This window comes from Dermacentor andersoni, chromosome 9 (genome assembly GCF_023375885.2).
Source record: "Dermacentor andersoni chromosome 9, qqDerAnde1_hic_scaffold, whole genome shotgun sequence".
NCBI classification, from domain to species: Eukaryota; Metazoa; Arthropoda; class Arachnida; order Ixodida; family Ixodidae; genus Dermacentor; species Dermacentor andersoni.
Window position 1 is genome coordinate 16,760,698 of NC_092822.1, and position 22,158 is coordinate 16,782,855.

Sequence of the window (22,158 nt, forward strand, 5' to 3'; positions counted from 1 at the left end):
GGCAATCAACTATAAATGAAAATGTTTTGTACAATTTCTTTATCTGAAATTAGGTTTCTGAAGATATCCTGGACGAAATGTTCGTTGTCTTGGGGTGCTTCTTGATCATTCCCTTTATTTCGGCTTGATAGGGTCTTTGACATACACATATCTAATCTGTACTTTATTTCATTTTTACAGAAGTACGTCTCACCAACTGGCTTGAACAATGCTTTAGACTAAAACAGGTTCCACGATTGGCTAAACCTTGCAATGCTCAGTTGTGCTACAATACTAAATGCAGCTGGATTGTGTGGGGAAGACTTCATTTTAAATACTACTTTAGATGAATAAATGGGAAACAGCACAATGCACCTACACCAGCTCAAGAGATAAAAATAAAATTGATGGAAGCTTATATGTGTCAAAAGTAGTAAGATAAAGTTAAGACGTGGCATGAAACCCTTATCTGGATCTGCTATTGTGTTTTAAAACAAAAAGGATCATTCACACATGTTTCACTCACGATCTCAATCATTCATAGTGATTGATCATACAAGGAAGTTGCACTTTATTGTGCACTCAGTATTAAGAGTAACCAAGTGACAATGTTAAACAATTAGCAACGCAGAACAGCATAATGTGGTCGACAAACATCAAGCCCTGTGAATGAGGCAAACAGTACAATGAACTTAAGTAGCCTTCTCTATGACATGTCTAGTTTCTCCCATAAAGTTGCAAAAGCAAATTAAGGAAGCAAAGCAACACAGCAAATTAATGCAGGCTGGAAGCAAAACAATTGAAGAACCTAGCTAAACCTTGCATGACTGCATAGTTCTCAGCATCACATTTTCCAAGCACACAGGAAAGAGCACTGAAGACCAGCATGAATGTAGATGTATAGTTAGCGGTTAAGCCAAAATAAGGTACAGTAAAGCAAAACTAGGTTGATAGAATGCCACTTGCAAAGCTGGAATCAAGACCTTCATAAAAAAATTTTCAAATGAGGAGTAAACTATGGTAATTACAGTAGAATTTCTAGAGACATCCGCGAATAGTCACTAGACTAGAAACTGGAAGGGTGATGTGAATTTCCTATCACACAGAACAAGAAGTTCAGCACCATTGTACATTTCATGCTGAAATGTGCCACTGAATGAAATGAACACATAGTATTGTTGTACAGTTCAAGTGGTCAATACAGATAATGATCAGCCCAGTGGCATAGCCAGAAATTTATTTGAGGGGGGAGGGGAGTTCTCCACTGACAACTACCACACCACTTCTCTTCCTTCGCCTCTCTCTCTCTCATACACACGCACGCACACGCACGCACGCACACGCACGCGCACGCACACGCACGCGCACGCACACACACGCACACACACGCACACACACACGCACACGCACACACGCACACGCACACACGCACACGCACACACGCACACACGCACACGCACACGCACACACGCACACGCACACACGGGCAAATCAGAAAGTCCTCGCCCCTATTTTTTTAGCGAAATTACGGCTGTAAATGCAAACTCAACATATACATTCATTACCATGGTGGACTTTTCTTGAACCAGCCTGGCCTTGTATGCCTGTAGCTTAGTGGCACGGCACTACTGTTAGTTGTTGCAGATGGCGGTTACGATTCACACGTGCATGGCATACAAGCAATGAAGTGCAATTCATTTTCTATGGAGCAAGGGATGAACGGCCATCAAAATCCACAAGGGAACTGCAGCCCACGTATGGGGCAAGGCGTCCCACTTTGAGAAGTGTGAGGTGGTAGTTTTAAGAGATCGCAAAAGGTCATGAAGACTTGCATGACAGTGAGCATTTGAGGAGGCTGCGTGTGTCACTGACCGAGGACTGCAATGGGATAAACTTGGTGCTGTGATGGAACAAATGTCTGAACTAGTGTGGGGACTATGTGGAAAAATAGTGTAAGGTACGTATAATAGTATGTGTATTTATAATTACCTCTGTGCACCTTATTTTGGCTAATAAAGAATAAGGGCAAAGACTTTCTGATTCACCCTCATGTGTGCGTGCGCTCGTGTGCACGTGTGTGGAGGCAAGGACAAATTCCTAGCACTCCCCAGACTAGAGTACTTTAACGAGGATGCACGGTTTTACCCTGCCAAAACATCACTTTGCTCAACTTCTGACAAAAGCTCTGCATTACTAAGGTGTGGAGCCACTTAGCATAAGGATACTAGCATGATTTGATGCGATGTTTAAAAATGAATATATGAAAAAAAAGCTAAACTTCCATTTAGGAATTGACGCATTTATATAATGTATGTCAATGACATAGCTGACACAAGACTTGGAAAAGCGAACAGTGCTAGAAATGGGGCCAAAGAAAAACAACATAGCACATTATTGTGTCTTCTTGTTTGCAGGACAGACTTTTTGTAGTCCAGGTAACAGTGGAGATAACCACTGTTTAGTTTTCCAGCCAGGTCTTCTAGTGAGCCGTACGGCCACAGCTAAATACTAAAGAGGGTGAGCAAGCTGCCTATCACTCAATCGCGTTTTCAGTATTGTGAGCATGCCACATTCTAAATATTTAAGTATACAGGAGCGAAGCTTTGCATTAGAACTTTGTATCATATGATGCAAGTTTCGCTCACTTTCCGTGACCTGATGTTCTTGTTTGAAAAGATGTTTGGAAGCAACTTGCAATCATGGTATTGTAGTCATCACGCGACGCATATTGTTATTTTATCGAACACAGGAACTGATGAAGCAGACAGTCTGAAGCAGGGCTGCTTCCTGTTTAGAAGCCTTTCTGAAGATTATGGTATCTGTAGTTCGCATTAAAATCAGGGCCAGTAACTCCGAGCGATTTGAAAGTGTCGCATCTCCTGACACCTGTCTACTCTGAAACTTGCCGAGACATTTACTTAGGATGGGCTCTCCACAGCAAGCAGCACATGTTACCAAGTGGCAGGTGAGCCTCAGCTAGGCGAGTGGCCACGGTTGTCTGGTGTTGAGCGATCGGGCAGTGACAAGACGCTCTCCCTGTGTCGATATTAACGCAATAGCATTAAGGGCCCTGTGCCACAAAAAATCCGTTGTTGCCGTCGGATGTCGTTTCGAAAAAAATCATTCCGAACACAACCATGCAGGCTCTCCACGTGGTGCAGAGGCATTACTGAACTAACTCAATTCCTCAAGGTAAAATGCACCAGAAAAATTGTGAAGTACAACCTAAACCACATCATACAGACATGATAGTGTTAGAGTTTAATTTGAATATACCAGAAAACATAATTGTTATGCAGAATCTCAAACAAACCCTTTTTTTCAGCATTGCTACCATTCAGAGTGGCATGGCCCGCTCGGTTCCTTGCAACACCATCACGTTTGCCTCAGCGCATTCGTAAGAAAGCTGCAGTTGCCTGGAAGCGCAGGGATCTGAGTGCTATTGCGTTCCACCCTTAAAGGCGAAGCTTAAGCATCCCTCAAATTTTTTTTACCCGCCAACTTTGTTCTTGACGCCTATTATGCGCATACTCTTCACTGTTGCGCTCTTCAACATTCACAGGAGTGTTGAACGGCGCGACGGCCCCTAACATTCCTACATTTCTGTTTCTGCTTTGACTTTGAGGCCATTCACCTACCTGCCCTCCCGCTTGTTTGTTGTGGCAGTTTCTTAGCTTCCCTGGCCCAGCACCACCGTCCTTGATATATTTTGCTGTGTGCAAATCAATGTTCTGTAGCTATTTCTTTCTTGTCCCATTTTTGCCCTGTTTTCATTCTTAACAGCACGAGCACAAACTAGCCTAACAGCAAGCTCTCTTCATGTTTATTAACGTAATGAAAGTAAGAAACAAGGGAAAGGAAAAAAACAAGAAAAGGGGGGCTTATTATGCATTTCCTAGACAAGCAAGTCACAATATTTTTGGAATGATTTTCTTCTGCGCAGCATGATCAACGATTCGACAAAGTACCAGAAATGAGAAGCTCTTCGACGACATGAACTCCTGATGGGAAGCAACAATGCCCTCAAGTTTTATGCACATGCTCGGCCTATCTATATCTGTGTGGAATTTTTAGCGCAATCGTCCCTCAGCAGTTATGGTTAACATGATCCGAAATGAGGTAGAGGGGCATCACGAGAGAGGAGCCGCAATGTTCTGTGGATGGGAGAGGGGACAGCCTCCATGGTCCCTCCACGCCTTCGCACTAACACCAGTCCTCGTCTTGCTTTCACATTCAAGCTTTTCCTTTCATTCATGCCGCTCTTTCGGAGACCACCTTTCGAAACATTCGCTTCCGTGGGAAAGAGGGGAAGAAAGGGCAGTTTGTCCAAAAATTCCAGGAAGGGGGGGGAGTGTTTCAAGCACCCAAACCGCCCCACTGGCTATGCCAATGGATCAGCCACTTTGTACTATGTAGCTATGTATTGTGGAAGTCATGTGCTAGCTATTTACTCCATGGTTTGAGTCATACACTAACACAATGTCTTAAAGAGTTCTATCTACATCTGGACCATGTCTTTATAGCTACAATAATTCTCAGTAAAAATAATGTCTACAACATGTAACTGAACACCACCTTGATGAAATGGCATGAATTGCTTTTATTTTGATAACAACATTCTTTTCCCCTTCCCAAGAGATTTGTTCGTGCTTTTAAAACCAAAGCTGTTGCCTCTGACCCAAGCGGGCAATGCTCACAGCCAAAATATGTACCCAACCCAATCACTTTTCAAACTTCCAAGTGCTTGGCTGCTTCCTTTGTTTGGCTAAGACATTTGGTAGACCAAGTGGCTCACAACTGCTGCTCAACTATGACTGAAGTCATGGCAAGCTGCATCACAACAGATCAGACAGTTGACAACCAAAAAAGCTAGCATGCTTAAATAGGTACTATGCTGAAGGCTCTCGCACAAGGTGGTATCAAGGTTTGTTTGCAATCACTTCATGTTTCATTACACAGGCACATAATTAGGTGGTCTAGTGAAGGACTTTCACACTGTATTACACTGACAAATTGAAACGTTTAGATTAGGATCTGCTGCGTGTTTAGTGGGATGTTTTAATTGTTATATTCAGCAATTTTGATATTAGTATTGAGTGTATGGCTGCATCAAAAATTTTATCATTTTGTTTATACAAATGCTGATACAAGTCATTCAAGGCCAGATTTCAGCCACATTTCACAAGATGGCCAATACTGTACTTTGCAAACCTCCTTAAGACAAGCAAGCAAAAGCTGTCTCCATGTGCAGAGAAACAATTGAGTCGACATAGTGCAGACAAGAGAAAAAATCTTATTGATTGTGAAATTTAACCCCCAAGTTAGGGTGGTTCAACTCGTATATACCAATACTGTCTCACTGATTGTACATATGTATTCAAAGGTGACTAAACATCGTACTTTATTTGCTTCACTGATTTCACCAAAGGTGCTGTACAGTTGTACTCAATACAGAAACAGCGAAATATCATCCACATTTTAGTATTCCACTGTGCCACAGAAACACTCCAAATATAACTGCTTAAGCAAGCACTAATGCTAACCTTATCAGCATACATGTAACTAATAGTGATTCCAATCAGTTAGGCAATTGCTGTTTATTCCAACTATGGCTCACTTTGTGCAAGCAAAGGTAGTCTATCCAATGTCTTATTGTCAACTTGTACCCATGCCAGCTATCCTGCACAAACAATTCTGTTTAAAAACAAGTGCTTAGTGATGCCATAAAAACGTGAGGCATCCCGACTTTCACACACACTTACACCAAGAGCAGAGTTCTCCCAAAGGGGGCTTCATAAATTCTTTTGGTTATCCTGACGGTTCTTTCAGTAATACAAGCATTGTGCCCCTGTGCTGCCCCCTCCCATTTCTTCCTTTCATCTGCAGCAACATTATCCCCAACTTGTTCTATTCCTTGCACCAACATACACACATTGATTTTAATATTTCCAAACAATCATAAATGACTGGCAGTTCAAAAGTCTACAAGCAGGAGCTCATTTAGGAGTCATGCAGATCTGTACTTATTATCTAATTGCATCTTGGGATAATGGGCACTAATGTGCTTTGATAATTTTAAATAAAGTAGGGTTCCTAAAGGCTGAAAGTTTGCACACCCTTGACATTTGCAAAGCTACAACCCCCTACCTAAGCTTTTAGTGACAACTCGACAGACTGAAGAGAGTGCATTCATACTGTATGGGTCCGAACTGGAACCTCGGACACAAGACACAAGGCAATGTCTCACATCATCCTGCCTGCTCTGTGTATTGCCAGTGCCTAACAATACAATCCTACATATGGAAGCACTAGTTAAAAAATATAAATGTTGGAGAAGAGGGCAGAGGCAAAAATAAAAAACATGTGGATCAACACCGTAGCAGTGCTCAGAGGAGCTCGTGGTCGTCCACAGCCTCCACGTTTGTCTTCAACTCTGATATCTGGCTGCCATGTGCCGTCAGCCTCAAGTGTAGGATGGTGTGCAGAGGCACGTGAACGTGGGTCATCTCTTCTGCACGCCAGAAGAACGAGCAGAGCGGCGAAGAAGAAAATGTCGAGAATAGGGCAGGAAAGAGAGAAGCAGGAAGGGAGAAAGGCAACAGGGCGTCACGGTCTGCGCCCTCAGCCTTTTCGAACCAGCACCCAGATTTCTTTTATCCCCCAAGTGGGTCTTTCTTTAAAAACTTTGTAACAGCAACAAATGACAACCATCTGAAATTTTTGCACAGTACAACACTGGCACAAAGGTGCAGCCCAGGTCACTGAACTGCCAATTAAAGCCCATTTGTTAGAAGCAGTAAAGTTTCAGCACACTGTCAAATTTTGCAATTTATGTATGACAAGGGACTGCATACAGCTTGCCAAAACAGTGCCAATGCAGTCACCATGTTCGGAAGATAATCAAGGACCAACACATCGTGCAAGAAATGCATGGTTGCATGAAGGTGTTAAGTATTGATATGCTAAGACACTGAAAAATCTCCCTACCTGTTCAGCCAAAGTGTTACGGTTTTCTTTAAACTTGTTTGCTAAACAAGCATAAGAGTTAAATTTGCATCCGACAGACCTTCAATCTTGCTGACAAGAAAAAATAAGTTTTCCAGAATGAAAGCAACCTGACCTCCAAGTGCTTTCGCTAACTTACAACTGGAATTAAAGGTACTGGTTCAATAGTATGGGGCTACACTAAAATTATGGCAAATGCACGAAGACTGCTCTGGAATAGGATCCTACAGCTTTAAACCCCTACCACTGAACAAACGCAATTAAAAGTGGGTCCTCTTATGTCTCTACCCTATTTGCAAATTTTCAAATAATGAAATATTTGAACTTCTGCAGACAGGTACTTTGAAAGAAAGGAAAAGCAATTGAGTGAGCAGGCCCTACTTAGACAGAAGGCAAGATGTACGTATTTGCAACTAGCAAAACAATGAGAGGTGATATTTTTGATTAAAACTATGCAAAGTTTGACATGAAAAAGTGAGTCTACTTACCAGAGTTCTTGTCAAGGAAATAGGCAAGCAGACAACGCAGGACAGCTTGGTGCGCAACCACAAGGACATTCTCCTGGCGCTCCAGTTCCTGGCAAGGATAAGCAACATTCATGTCATCATTGTATAGAAGAAAAAAGAAAAGGCTTATGAATATGAGGCATGCAGGGTCAATAAAAACACCAACCATGATGACAGGCTCCAACCTAGCCACCAGGTCTTCATAGGACTGGAAAGAAATATTTTTTTTATTGAAACTAAATAGAGCAGAATCTTGTTATAAATTTCTTAGGATTCAAGAAATTATCTGTATCATCCAAAATTTATATGATCCATAACAAACCCCGAACACAGCATCAAAGTTTAAGTTAGACATTGCCCTAGCAAAAATGGCAATAGGATTTTCTATTGGTCTAATAGAGCGACTTATTGGAATTATATGGGTTTTATTAGGATTATATCGGTACCTAGTGTTCAATGGGCCACATTTATTTGTTGCCGATGGGATCAAGAGTTTGCATTGGTACCAATGGGAAATAACCATTTTTCGCTTATGGGACCAATAGATTTATATTGGCATCAACAGGGTCGGCTATAGGTTACCTATAGGACCAATACGTTTGTGCTGCCACAAGAGACCACTATATCTGTCACTTTTAAGACCAATAACTTGGTACAGTAGAGTCCAATAATTGGGAGCAATGAGCTGCCTATTTTTTTCCTGTTGGACCACTAGGAACTCTAAAATAAAAATGACAGAGCTGGAAGTGCACCTAACAGCGTAATTACCACAAAAAACTTCAGCATGCCACTTGGGAAAGCATACAACGTTAAGGAATTTGCGCACTGAGAATGTAGCAGTTTCGTATACAATCGATTTGATTTGACGGTAGCCCCTGCACTTTGTCACATAGGTCACATGTGCGCATTTGCATTGCTGGCATTCCAGTGCAACAATTCCACTATGCCAAATAACTGACTGAAATGCGAGTGCGATGGACATGAATACGAAACTGGCATTTGCCAGCACGATCAACAAGTGCTGGCAATGGCCACTTTGGCTCCTCAGTTTTTCTAAGCTTTTTCCACTGTATACGTGCAGCAAATACAGTGTGAAGTGTCAGCTTTATGAACTCAAAGTAGAGTCGGCATGGCCTAGGACTGCAATGACATTTCCTGCAAAAGCACATAACAAGTGCCGATTGGCACTCAGTTTCACCTTGGAGTTGCTCACTGCCTGATCTATTACAACGGACGTTTCCCTGCAGTATCAATATAGATATAGTACAATGCTGTGATAGACTACATGTTGACCTGACTTAACATGACTTATGAGAATAAACGGGGTGCAACTGACCGAGCAGCGATACTTCCAAGTGTGCTACTGATATTTTTTGTGGTTAAAACCAGCTGCGTGCCTTTTATTTCTGCTGTCTCCAACAATGCATCCGAAGCTGCTTCAAGCCTGCACCAGAAGTTATTATAATCTAGTTGTCAATTCTGGACTTAGCATCGTCTTTATGCCTGCGCAAGTGATTTTGGCCATTGTATCGCATATTTAAGATAAGTGCCGTCTCACAGAGTGCCAGTAAAGTACTTCAAACTTTATCATAGTGTAGATGTTCCTGCGCTGTGTTAGCAGGTGTCGTGTTCTGTTGCCATACAATGCAACTATTGGTCTAAAGCCGATAACTTATTAAACCATTACGCCTGTAACTAGTGGTTCAATTGGCCAATATAACCAATATACCGATAGGACCAATATGCGTATATGCCTAAGGACAGATGCGCCTATAGGACAAATATTCCTATAGCCCCAATATGTTCAATGTGACAGGCTATTGGCTTTTCTATAGAACGTTTTTGTTAGGAATGTTTATGACCATTACCTGTGGTTAAATAAGGCTTTAAAACTTTTGTGGACCTTTCTTCAATGTTGCAGAGGAGGTCCTTTTGGAGTACGCAATAACTCGCCCTAGCTCCTTTGCCAACACTTGCTTGTCAGAGTGAATGCTATTGAAGTGCAATAGTCACTGCCAGGATTATGGAAGACCAATATTTGTTATACCTTCTTCATAACTGTGTGCCACAGTCTCACTCCCCCGACAGATCTCTCAGTGAATGAACTTCAAATCATCCACCATGGCCCAGGATGCCACTCAGAGTCACTCCAAAAGAGGATGTACCGTATTCACTCGCATAATGATCGCACTTTTTTGTCAGAAAAAATTGACGCAAATTCAGGGGTGCGATCATTACGCGGGTTAAATTTCCCGCGAAAAAAAAATATTTTTTTTCGTCCCCCGTTTGCTGCGGGATGCGGGTGCGGGACACCAAAACAAAAATGGCGGCCGGCTGAGCAAGCCGAAAGCGCCGAACGCGATATTTTTTTTCTTCTCGTGAGTACATTACATGCATTGAAACAGTTTTTTCCGTATCAGTAATGAATAATATCATTAATATCGGTAAGTTTGCGGCAATAACGTAGCCATGTCCACTTTGAGGGGGCAGAAACAGATGGGCGCGCTTAGCTGCCAGTGACATAGAAACACATGGCGGGCATGCTGCGGAAACTGCGGCATCTGTCTTCACTACTATCCTAATACCGCACGTTTGCGCTAAGGGTGGGTGAATATTTTAGCTGTGTTACAAGCGTTGGCGTATGAATAAAGTACACTTTTAACGTATCAGTGTAAACGTGGCTACTATCGTTGCCGCTTGCGATTTGTTGCTTGCCCACGAGTGCAGATGAGAAGAATCGAAAGGCGCCTTTTTTATTATTGACCACAACCATTATAAAGCCTACACAGAATAAAGGAAAGTTTGGTTGTGCCTCTTTTTGTCATGGAAGTGCGGAAAGTGATGAAAGTAATGAAATGAGGCATCTACTTAAGAGTGTTTGGTGCGTGCAGACCGCCTGGTTCGTCTTGAATAGTCGTTCGCGTAGCATTAAACAGATGGTAAGCGCAATCATTATTAGCTAGACTTGGCACACGACATATCGCTGCGGCGAGTTTGGGGTGCGATCATTACGCGGGAAATAAATAAAATCGAATTTTGACGACAAAATTCAGGGGTGCGATCATTACGCGAGTGCGATCATTATGCGAGTAAATACGGTATTATACTTTACGCATTGTGGCCGAGACTTTTCGAAAATTTGCATTACTTCTATACACTCTAATAAATTATGACCATATTACACAGATTTGACTATAACAGTCTGAGAATGCTTTTGCATGTCAGTAGTGCAAGTCAAGCACAGTGGAGCTCACCTCGCCCCGTGGGTACCGGTAATGAAACTTGTCCTGATCTCGGGCAGCAAACTCTTCAGGGAACTTCTCCTGGATCTCCTCATATGTCATCTCCTCACATATGCCCTGGGGAACAAAAGATAGTTATTTTTACTGTGCACTGTCAACTGCACTCTCAGGGTCATTACAGGGAGGGTAACACAGTCTCCTTAAGTAAAGGTTGAAGCAGCTCTTCTTAAATCTTCAAAATAGTGAAAGGTTTGGAAGCTAACTGAAAACAAAAAGATGGTCAAGAGTGCACAAAACTTACGGCATCAATTTCATTCAGAGCCTTCCACCGCTCTTGTGGAGCATCGATGCCTGCTGCAGTCTGGATGGTGCGCTTCAGTTGGCTGGTCCAGACACGGAGGCGTGGAATGGACTGCTTCTTTATGAACTTCGCCAGTGCAAGTGCATACTGCACCAGTGAAGAAAATACGAGGAATATATGTGCAGCACGAAGGATTGCTTTCCGACATTCGGGAAGCTATGTTCAGAAGGACACATGTACTTCCTCCAGAAACTTCAAATGTGCAAATTTTAAAGGAACACTAAAGAGAAAAATGCTTTCACCTGTATTAATAAATTACCCTTGTGCAATACCATAGACACCCCTCTTACCGCAAGAAGATGCTTGATAATTTTGAAGTAGTAACTTAGCGCGAATAAAACCACAGAAACAAGAAAGACGGACAAGGACTTGTCTTTCTTGTTTCCATGGTTTTATTCGCGCTAAGTTACTACTTCAAATATGGACGACCAACTAGCCCAACAGTCAACTCTTCTAGAATGCTTGATGAATGAATGTTTCTAGACCGCCTTTAAGTTCCCACACAAACCTCGCTGTAATATCATTGGTTTTGACAGTATTTGCTAGGTCCTAAATTCTTCATCGGTAAAATGGACTACATTGTGTTCTAAGGAAGCCAAAGAGCAAACAAAAGGCTACCCAGGAGGCACACTAGGCAGACAGAACTTTATTAAAATTTTATCAATAATAATTCCTTTCCTAGATGAGATTTAAGCTTTGTATCTTGTTTTCAAAATTGCTTGCTGAAATCAAGCAGTGAGTTCAATGCATAAAGTACACTGAAAAAAAAAGGTCAATTTCATAGCATCACGCAGGTATCATCTAGAAAGTTCAAGCCTAGAAGCTTTTTTTTTTTTAAACGACTGCATCAACCAGGGAAGTAAGAAGATGGCTCTAGAGGACTTGAAATGCAGCAATAGAAAAGTGAGCAAATAGCAACTGAGAGCACTGCATTCCCTGCAATGAACAACTAGCAAAGTCTGGACCAACCCAAGTCCACTGCTCACCTCCCGTCCCCGTTCGGAGAGATCAGCATCCCCACCAATCCTTCCCTGCAGGTTCAGGACACTTTCGCCATGCTGTGGATAAATGATACAGAAATATTTCATCAGAATTGAAGCAAAATTACACATCTGCTTAGATCACATAAAGCTCGAGACAAACTCACCCTTGTCAAGTAGATGGATCTTGGCATGATGTGTATGTTCATAAGGTAATAGACTACCCTACTCTGGATGTGCCCTGCAAAACAACGACGTGAAAGCAAAGTGCTCCAGTACATCATTCTGAAAAAAAAAACTGGGCATAGAGCATTGTGTTTCACTGTAGTTTCACATCTAAAAGTACGCTCTGGCTATGAGAGATATCAGAGGGTTCCATATACATTTCAAACACTTCAGGTTGTTCACTGTGCACGAAAACTTCAGTACACAGACTTCTTCCCATTCCATTTCCACTGAAAGGCAACAATGCAATCAAGAAATCGAATTGCAAACCGTATGATGGTCAGCAGCAGGATTTGCCACTGCCATTGAACCCCCGCCTCAAGGGGGTCTCACCAATATTATTTCAGCAATCTGCTGTTAGAAATTCAATGGAACACTTAACACAAACAAACTTGGCAAATCAGGCAAATTGTGAGCTATTGAGTGAAATGAGTTACTTTCAAATGAGTAAGCATACTAATCTGACTTCAGCTGCTCCGTACACTACTCTATGCCTGGTGTAACACAGAATTCTTGAATTAATGATGCAAGACGTATAATTTATGAAATTGTTTCTTAAACCTTTTCCGCAGTCAGAGATTTGTAGCAAATGTGCTATCAACACATTCTCTACCATAATGAATAAAGGAAGCATTTAGCTCATAAAAGGTATTCAAGAATATGAACATGCCTAGCAACTGCATCCCCTCTTGATCGTCTGTCAACAGATGTTATAAAAAGTGTTCACAGACAATGTAGACCCTCGGAAAATTTAGTTGAAACTTATTACATGCTGTTGTCTATTCCTGGAAGAGTAGGGCTTATATGGAATGCGACAAAGAAGATCCATGCACGGAAAAATCTCACCTTCATGTCGGTGCACGACAACCTTTTGTCCTGTGTTAAAGACCTTCATGAATGAATACTGCTTTTCCTGAACTTCATCAAGGGTCTGGTAGCAAGCCTTGTAGTGTTCAATGCGGTGCACAAAATCTAAGAGGGCATCATCCTTGTTCATATCTCTGTAGTCTGGGCTGTTGACTTTCACTTCCTGCATTGTATCAAGCAAGGTGAAAGCAATCAGAAATAAGATTAAAGATGCAGTTTACCTTCACACAATCAAAATTGATTTATATTTACTGTAAACCACCATAAATTTTAGACATCTCTTTATTCTATTGTGTTGTGTTCTTATATTGTGGTCTACGTACCACAGCACGTAACCCTTCCTGTGGTCCAATGCATTTGGTATTCCGCATATTTCAAGCCACTCCACCAGAGTGCTGAAAACATCTGACATGACTATGCCGTCGCAAGTTTAGCATGTATATTAACTTATATCTTCAATGAGCTTTAATAATTCATGTTTTACAGAGGCACATTGTCATTGCCGTCCTATGCAATAAGCTGTTCTGTTGCTATCTTGTGATGACAAGGGCAATGGCAGCGGCTCTAACTTCTGATTGATGTGTATTGTTTCTTGGTGCAAGGGTCAGCTATGGTCAAAAGCACCATGCGCATTGTGATGAGCTGTCAATGAAATGTGAATGAAATAGTTGAATGAACTGCAAATTGAAACATGATTATAAAAAAGGCCCACACATCAGCCACTGTAAACTACTTAAATACATAAAAAATAAAATGACAATGACTAGTGATGTATGCTATGACCATGAAAGTATTGTTATGAACTGATGATGTAGTAAAGTACAGGGTGACAGTAGTTTTAGTGCCTCAACAGAATAGGTAGTTTCTGGTGCCCCAGATGTGGCTTCAGTCTGGCCCCAGATTGCGAAGCACAGGTAATTTTGGGACCACTTTTCTTTTGTTTAGGCATGTGCTAGAATCAGGATGAGAGGCTGCCATGTCTTTAATGTATTCGCTCTCCCCTAGCATTGCCAAGATAGATGCTGTAGCCACTGAGGTTGCCAGTGTGATCAGGCATATGTGTGCCAAACGGTCAAGTCTGAATTAAGTGATAAGGGCCAATTTTAGGATCCCAATAACAAGAGCTTTTGCACATCAAAATGTATGGGTGCCAGTCGGGACCTTCACTCAGGATTGAATTAATTGAAATAATGAATAATCAGAGTGTACTGTACCTTATGCCAACTTTACTACAGATTTAAGTTGGGTACGCATACAAGGCACGCATGTGCCTGATAGTCAAATGCATGTATGATCTGTCCTGACAATGTCAGGCCTATGTCTGCTCATTAATAATGATGCAACTACTGACCCGAATGTTGGCTTCAATAATCTTGGGGTCGTCACAGTAGGATTCGACGAAGAACAGCTTGAAGCCAAATCGCTCACAGACCACGTTGAAGATGAGCTTGCGCCTTTCGTAGGTTGTGTTGGTCGCATCATACACTGCCACTTCACCTTCAGACTCCAGCCATTTGCACATGTCCTCGAGAGCATCCAAGGCGCACTTGCTGCAATAGTAAAATTGTGAGAAATAAAAGAACTGAATTCGTTGTTGGAAAAAAAGTTTCAAAATGCAGATATTAGAGTTCTAGCTTGTCCATAAAGGTACTATTCACTGCAGAACAACATGTTACTGGAGACGTCTACGTGAGCAGACGTGTTAGCGGCGCTCACATATACCTTTACCAGAGAAGACGACTATTATTGCAGTGACCCGCCATATTCAGTCTAACTGCTGTTGCAATCCTTTCACAGCAACATAATCAACAATTTGTCCTTTGTTTCAAATTCTATTCAATGAAAACACTCACGTGACACAAAAATAGATCAAACAACTTTTGTTAGCACAAAGCATCACAAGATGACACTACCAGCTTTGCTACTACTGTTCTCATGGCTCCGGTAACCCAGTAATCTGCAAACGGTAAGAAGTTTACAGACAAGCCAGGCATTACTGATAGCCAAGATATCAGAAGTAAAGCTGCAAATAACTGCAATAAACAGTGCTCATTTCATGTAATTGTACAAGTAATGCTCACATCGCAGTGCCACTAATGCTCATTTCCTACGGTAACATACTGCACTACCTACAGAAGGGTACAATCTTAAGAGTCGCGTTCAGTGACTGGGATGCGATACTCGTAGTGTGTGGCTGCCGGCAACTTTTGGTAGCATCACATGAAAACGAGAGCCTCTGTGATGCATTATTACAGCATTCGGCTCCTCAGCGATCTCCCAGCGCTCACCGGTGGTGCAAAAAGCATCGGCCGCCTTGCAGTCCGAGTATTGCATTTCAATTGCCGAGCACTGTACTTAAAAAAATAACACCCCTGGAGAACTACACATATAAGTTAATAAATGTTAAATGTGATAACCCACTCGAGAATGTGTTCACTTATCACTATATTCATCCACTGCCTATCCCTGCTGTCATCAGTGCATTTTGTGCAGTGTGCTACCATGTCAGAAATTGCGCCGCTCTCCTTATACAGCGCTCATACTATTGCTGCTCAAAGCTTTTGTGTGTGTGCATGTGCACAGCATGCTGGATGCTAAACTATATACTATTTTCCCCATTTTTTTCAGTACTAGCGTGAGGAAACAACTGGGACAACGACAAAAAAAAAATATGGGACAGAACAAGTTATTGGACCCAATCTGAAGCTCTGCTGACACCATTTTTCATATGTAGCCCTTAGCCTTATTTATCCTTATGGCTCCACATGACACTGCTATTGCTCTACCCCTCATCTAAGCAAGCTGCTCAGTATCAACGCTAAAACCACCACATCATCTGTGATGGCAAGATCAGATAGATTTGTGTAAGGTCCACCAGCACGACTGCCTAGAGGCACAGGGCATATGTACAACTGAATATTGTCTGTAAAAAATAATGTGAACATTAGTACAAAATTAATTGCTATGACGTACCTGCGGATGGCCATGGCTTCAGCATTATCTGCTCTGAAGAAATCATGGCTCCTGTAGGCCTCCGTAGCTTGACGCCGATATTCACCAACGTTGAACACTAAAGAAACAAGGAATAAAGAATAGTGTGAAATTCCTGAAGTAGAGAAAAAAGTAAGAATGTGACCTAAACAAGGAAGCTTTATGTGACATTTAAGTATGGAATTAGTCACTCTTGACAACTGTGACAGAAATGCAAGATTAACATTACACCCAAATGAGCAACACAAGATTGGGAAACTTTCACCATTGCATTGTTTTTTTCTGTAGATTTACACATTTTGCAAACTTACTGCCTAATTTCAGGCAGACAAGTAGTTCAATTATTATATTTACCAGAGCTATTCGCTATGATGCCTGTAATAGCAGGGGTGCTTGAATAGTAAAATAGCTGAACAGAATCGCATACGGATATTTAACAAAAACGACCTCGGAACATCAAATCAAATACTTATTTTTGTTTTTCATTTCTAAACAGAGTGAAATGTAAAGTTCGCACATAGCCCATTGTAAAAAAATTTGGTTTGCACATTTATTTTGCATACGTATCTAATACAGTTGGCAATAGGACGTGCAGACAATTGATGACCTTGTAAATGAGTAACACGTGCGATCAGTTGCCTGAGGCACCTCCACAACGGCAATAATGAAACAAAGCAACAGCATGGCCACAATTTCGTAGCGATGCCTTTTCCTGATGCAAATGCTTTTCGGCGCACTTCGCGTTCGTGAGTGGTCAAGAGAAGCTCCCCCCCGAGCGGAATGTCGAACGCAGTCACTCACGAATGTGAAAAGTGCTGAAAGGCATTAGCATAGGAAAAGGCATCGTTACAAAATCGTGGCTATGTCACCAGGCATTGTTCGTTGAAGCAAAGGTAGGATGTTACAGCCCTGCACATTGCTTTAAAGAGCTGTAATATTGATAAGAATGACCAAATAATAAATTGGAACAACAAATTTCTATATACAGGCTGCACGAAAATGATGCATATTGGATAACTGGAAATTATTGAGTAGTAGTTATCTGTCCCATCCGCTCGCATAGCAAATGGCGTATCTGACCATCAACTGCAGCTCTCCTACAATGTAATCATTCGGAATGGTTCTCACTTTCATCGTTCGCTCTCCCTTACAGCTCAAACAACCACACAGTGCTACATGCAGTTGTTTTGTGCCTCTACTCATCTTTCGCACTGCTCCCCAATTCAAGATCCAATATTCAAACAAAATGAATATTTGACAATTTCGAATAGTCACTTCTCGAATCAAATATGAATAGAATAGCACAGACTATTCAATTCATATTCAGAATGGTGAATATTTTCACACCCTTACATTATACAAGGTGTCCCAAATATCATGCACCAAGATATAAATATATGCAAATGCCACGTAGCTGGACAGAATGAAGGTAATGTTTACCGTCGCTAGGAGATAGCTTATTTTTTGCATTCTGCCTAACCACATAATTATTCTTAATTAATCAGCTTCTGAAATATTATATTTAGATAAAAAGTGTCAATGAGAAAATTGTAGAGCAACATGGAAAACTCCCGATACAGCTGTTTCTTGCTCAATACGTGCTACATAAAATTTTTTTTCCAAGCGTAGAAGAAGCCCGCGAATATACGCAAAATTGCCGTGAGACTTGCTGCTCGAGACATTTTGCGTGTATTCGCAGGCTTGTTTCGTGTTCGGAAAAACACTTTTATGTAGCATGTATTGAGCAATGGAAAGCTGTATCAGGAGTTTATGTTGCTATACGATTTTACCATTGACACATTTTATGTAACTACAATATTTAAGGATTTATTAATTATTTAGACTAATTATGTAATTAGACAGAATGCAAAAATACTCCGAGTATCTTCAAGTCATGGCAAACAACCTTACCTTGGTTCTGTCCAGCGATGTGGCATTTACATATTTTAAAATCTTGGTGCATGATAGTTGGGACACAATGCATACATCACCGAGGATTAACAAGCCCTTTCTCTGTCAAAATACCTACCAAGCTATGTCTAAAGTCAAAATGCCCCACAATCAAATGTGAACGTATGGTGCAAGAGATCAAATAGCGAAGAGCCCACCTCTTGTCTGGATGCCAATCCAGTTGAGGTATCGAGTCAGCTTCTTGGCAATGTAGGTCTTGCCCCTGGCAGGAAGACCCACCATGGCGATGACGTGTGGAAGGTTGACATAGTTGGTCCTGTCCCCTGCACAAACAAAATCACAAAAAGAAGGTAAGGTACCGAACACCCCAAACAGAAGCACTGACACTTTCCCAGGAAAATTAGCCACTACAATAATGTCTGGCACCATGGCTATTTTTTCCTTTTTCCCTTCACCTTCAGTAATGACATTTAGGATTGATTGACTAGTGTTTAAAACCCCAAAGAGGAACTCGACCACCGAGATTAGCGCGTGGGTTGGAAAACCAGCAGCCAAGAGGCAAATAATCTGTTCCTGGAAAGTGGAAGGGATGGCATGGCGGCAGGACTTTTACAGCAAAGCTGTTAAGGACTACATTCCCAACTATTGTGTCCACATGTAGAAAAAAAATCCGAAAGATAGTACAATACCGGGTCGACCCGCAGTGGAAGTGAAGCAGGCATTAAACATTCCCTATACGTGAGCCGATCCCAAAGATTGTGCAATGTTGGGCCGAACCGCGGCAGAGGTGAAGCAGGCATTAAGCACTCCCCATACATGGGCCAATCCCAATGATAGTGCAATACCGGACTGACCCGCGGCGGAGGTGAAGCAGGTGTTAAGCGCTCCACGTACGTGGGCCAATCCCAAAGATAATGCAATGCCAGGCCGACCTACGGCAGAGGTGCCGTTCGCAATTAAGCAGCCCACATACACAGTTTCGCTGGTCCTCCTTCACAAAGTGGAAGGGCGCCGAGTTTTTCAGTAGCTTCTTAGAGCACGATTTTACGATATCCTTTTTCGGACGCTTCGAATGCGTGGAACTGAACGACAGTAACATGACAGTAGAGGCTTGCTCCTGTGCAGTTCGTATTTAAAGCAAAACAGCAAACATGCTTTGGAGCAAATAAAACTCACGTAAAGAAACCTAACTGAACCTTCCTGAGGCACTTCTGTTACATCCAGGGGCCGCAAGCATTCTTGGAATAGGCCTTCTATACATTTGTAGTTACTCAATCTAAAATGTTGTTACTGAATGAAAAGGGAAGCAGGAATAGATAGCACTCCAGGGAATATTTACAGAGCAATGGTCTACTATAAAGCAATGTTCAACTGACTAAAAATGTAGAAAGAACATTATCGTCAACAAAAATTCAAATCATGCTGCGTGGTATCGATGATACTGTACAACGGTTCTCAGCTGAGCTGGTTGGCTCCTACTTATTTAGAATTCAGTGGACACTTGTTCTGACAACACTAGAGGAAATGTCAAAACACAGAAGCAATATGCCTTATTTTCTCCCGAGTCGTCAAAGTAAGTGTCCGCTGCAATTGTGGAAAAGTACTGACATACCACCGGTTAGGCTTAGTACACAAGTTAAGCCTTACCCACCGCCAGAGCGAAATGAGGAGGAAAGGGGGCGGGGCGGCCTCTATGCGCACACACATGCTTTAGTATCGCACAAAAATCTCTGCGAGTGAGATTTTTTTTTTGCAGCATTTAGTCTGTCAACCATAAAGCCAACAGCATTTGCGATGGAACCGTTTCCAAGGAACACGAAGGGCTTTAAAGCTATGTTATGCTAGATAACAAAACTAGGGTTAGAGTCTAGTGAATGCAACATTGGAACACCGCAAGAACAATGAAAAGTTAACCGTCGAAGAACTCCCAAATTCGTGCTACTTCCTATTTGAAGACGTTCCACATGTACAGGGTCCTGAATATTTGGCTGCGTGTGTTCAAAAAAAAGATTGTGCACTCACCGCTGCACTGTTCTTGCTCAAATATTGCAGAACGATCGCATTTTGTTGTCTGCTTCGTTAAGTATAACACTTGGCACGATTAGTCACCTGTTTAAGACAAAAATGAGAAACAGTTTTTGCCTATGGGAAAAATGGTGTCTGAAAAGCTGGCCCAGGCACAGACTTGTGTCGCCGCCTGCCGGCAGCAGCAGCAGGAAGGAGCCGCTGTTTCGTAAACGGCCGATTTCAATATGCTGTTTCGCCTGCGAAGCAGCTCCTTCCTGCTGCTGCCGGCAGGCGGCGACACAAGTCTCTGCCAGGGCCGGCTTTTGAGACGCCATTTTTCCCATAGGCGAAAACTGTTTCTCATTTGTGTTAAACAGGTGACTAATCGTGCCAAGTGTTATACTAAACGAAGCAGACAACAAAATGTGATCGTTCTGCAGAACTTGAGCAAGAACAGTGCAACGGTGAGCGCACAACCTTTTTTTTTTTTTTTGAACACACGCAGCCAAATATTCAGGACCCTATATGTAAGTATATAATTTCTCTAGCGCCCTCTATCGCTGCGGCGGTCGTGAACTGCGAAGTCTTTGCGCGTGTTTAGGTGCTTACACGTAGCGGTAGCCAGCAGCAATCAAAGATTCCAGGCCGTGCCTCGGAAGGCCTCGACAGATACGAAAGCGAAGTCGTTTACACCCGAAGCACCCCGATTTATTGCGCGACGCCACACAGAACCGAAGGCGCAAACGCCAAATGAACGCGGACGCGACCCGTTATTCCCGAGAGGGTTACTATAAATCCAACGCGCCAAACAAGTGCGAGGGAGCTGCAGACCTTGCACACCGCACCAGGCACAAGCGGAAGCCAGAACCAACGCGCTAACCACTTTCTCCCGAGGTGAAGCGAAACAAAACTATAGGAGAGAAGCAAAATAAAGACCACCAAGGATAGCTGTCAAGTTCGTGCGGCCTCACGGGCGTTGGCTCGCACAAGAAGCGGGCGAAAAAAAAAAAAAAGCAAGGTCCACGACGGGCGCGCATGCGCGCAGCTCCAATGAGGGCTGCCAGTAATATAGCTTGGCCTATAACCAACGGACTACGAGACCTGTGAACGGCGAACCAGCAAAACAGCGCCAAGGTTACGCTTCGGCACTATCGGGATTGCGAACTACATAGAATGGATCGAGCGCGCGCGCAGGATTGCTCCCCGGCTCACTCCGCGAGCCGGCATTCGCCATTGCAAAATACCAACCGATTGTATTTCTACAGAAAATCAACTGAATACAACACAAATTCGATGGAATTTCATTTCTAGAACGACTTTTATAAAGGCTGTAAGCATAGACAAAATTCAATGTTCCAGGAGCAATTTTCGGAAAACGAAGAAACAACGAATGTGCAGATATTATTGATCATTGTCAATGTAAGCGGCTCAAGAAAGCTATTCGTTATTAGTGGAATTGTACGCACTCGACGACGTATATTTGTCGCAGTGAAGACGCTTTTGTAGCGTTTGTTGCTTCACTATGCAATTCCGCCGAGAACAGAGCAGTTGACCTGTACATCGGTAGCTGCAGCATATACGGCGAACAGCATGTGCGTCTCAAAGAGAGATGACAGTTGGCGTTGAGCAACGAAGCTGACCCGCAACGCAAGCGCACGCGTTCTTTACGTCTGCGCCTTTGATCCAACCAACGACCACTATAGGCTCCGACCGCCAACCACCGACCACGGAAACGGGCGAAAGTGACATAGAAAGCCATTCACTATAAAAAAAAAAATTCATTATATAGCGAATTCGCGGTTTGTGGGTGTATAGCGAATTCGAAGAGAAATACGCTATAGCATTACGTCTTGCACCTCTTTGAGGTACCGGATCCGCGATGTAAATCCTTGCTTTAATGTAATACCTCGTCTATTCTAATACCTTTCAGCAAACATTTAAACTGATATATGGCTCTTCTGAGCCTTGCGCACGTTAATTCATTAGATATGTGACATCAGTCACACATTTAAGTGCGAGTGCGCAGAAGGGTTACGGCACCCTAGCAATGAGTGTCGCGCGTGAAGTTCGGTTTAACGGCATCT

At 42.4% G+C, this 22,158-nt stretch overlaps 1 protein-coding gene across 9 annotated transcripts in view; it reads right to left on the reverse strand.

Annotated features, from left to right (window-relative positions):
- The window catches only part of Pfrx (6-phosphofructo-2-kinase/fructose-2,6-biphosphatase), a 145,091-nt gene that overhangs the window by 30,219 nt on the left and 92,714 nt on the right, over positions 1–22,158 (reverse strand). For 8 of the 9 annotated variants that reach the window (XR_008611641.2, XM_050174841.3, XM_050174843.3 and 5 more), the window contains 10 exons: positions 18,265–18,390; positions 16,139–16,235; positions 14,517–14,715; positions 13,145–13,328; positions 12,241–12,314; positions 12,080–12,151; positions 11,034–11,180; positions 10,745–10,849; positions 7,657–7,698; positions 7,473–7,560 (listed from right to left, as the gene is read on the reverse strand). Coding sequence is in view for 8 of the 9 variants with exons in the window: in XM_050174841.3 (XP_050030798.2) it covers positions 7,473–7,560; positions 7,657–7,698; positions 10,745–10,849; positions 11,034–11,180; positions 12,080–12,151; positions 12,241–12,314; positions 13,145–13,328; positions 14,517–14,715; positions 16,139–16,235; positions 18,265–18,390 (1,134 nt within the window). In the remaining variant the exon portion in view is untranslated. Of the gene's footprint in view, positions 1–5,251; positions 6,491–7,472; positions 7,561–7,656; positions 7,699–10,744; positions 10,850–11,033; positions 11,181–12,079; positions 12,152–12,240; positions 12,315–13,144; positions 13,329–14,516; positions 14,716–16,138; positions 16,236–18,264; positions 18,391–22,158 lie in introns of those variants that run through there. The other variant, XM_050174847.3, reaches the window with a different exon arrangement.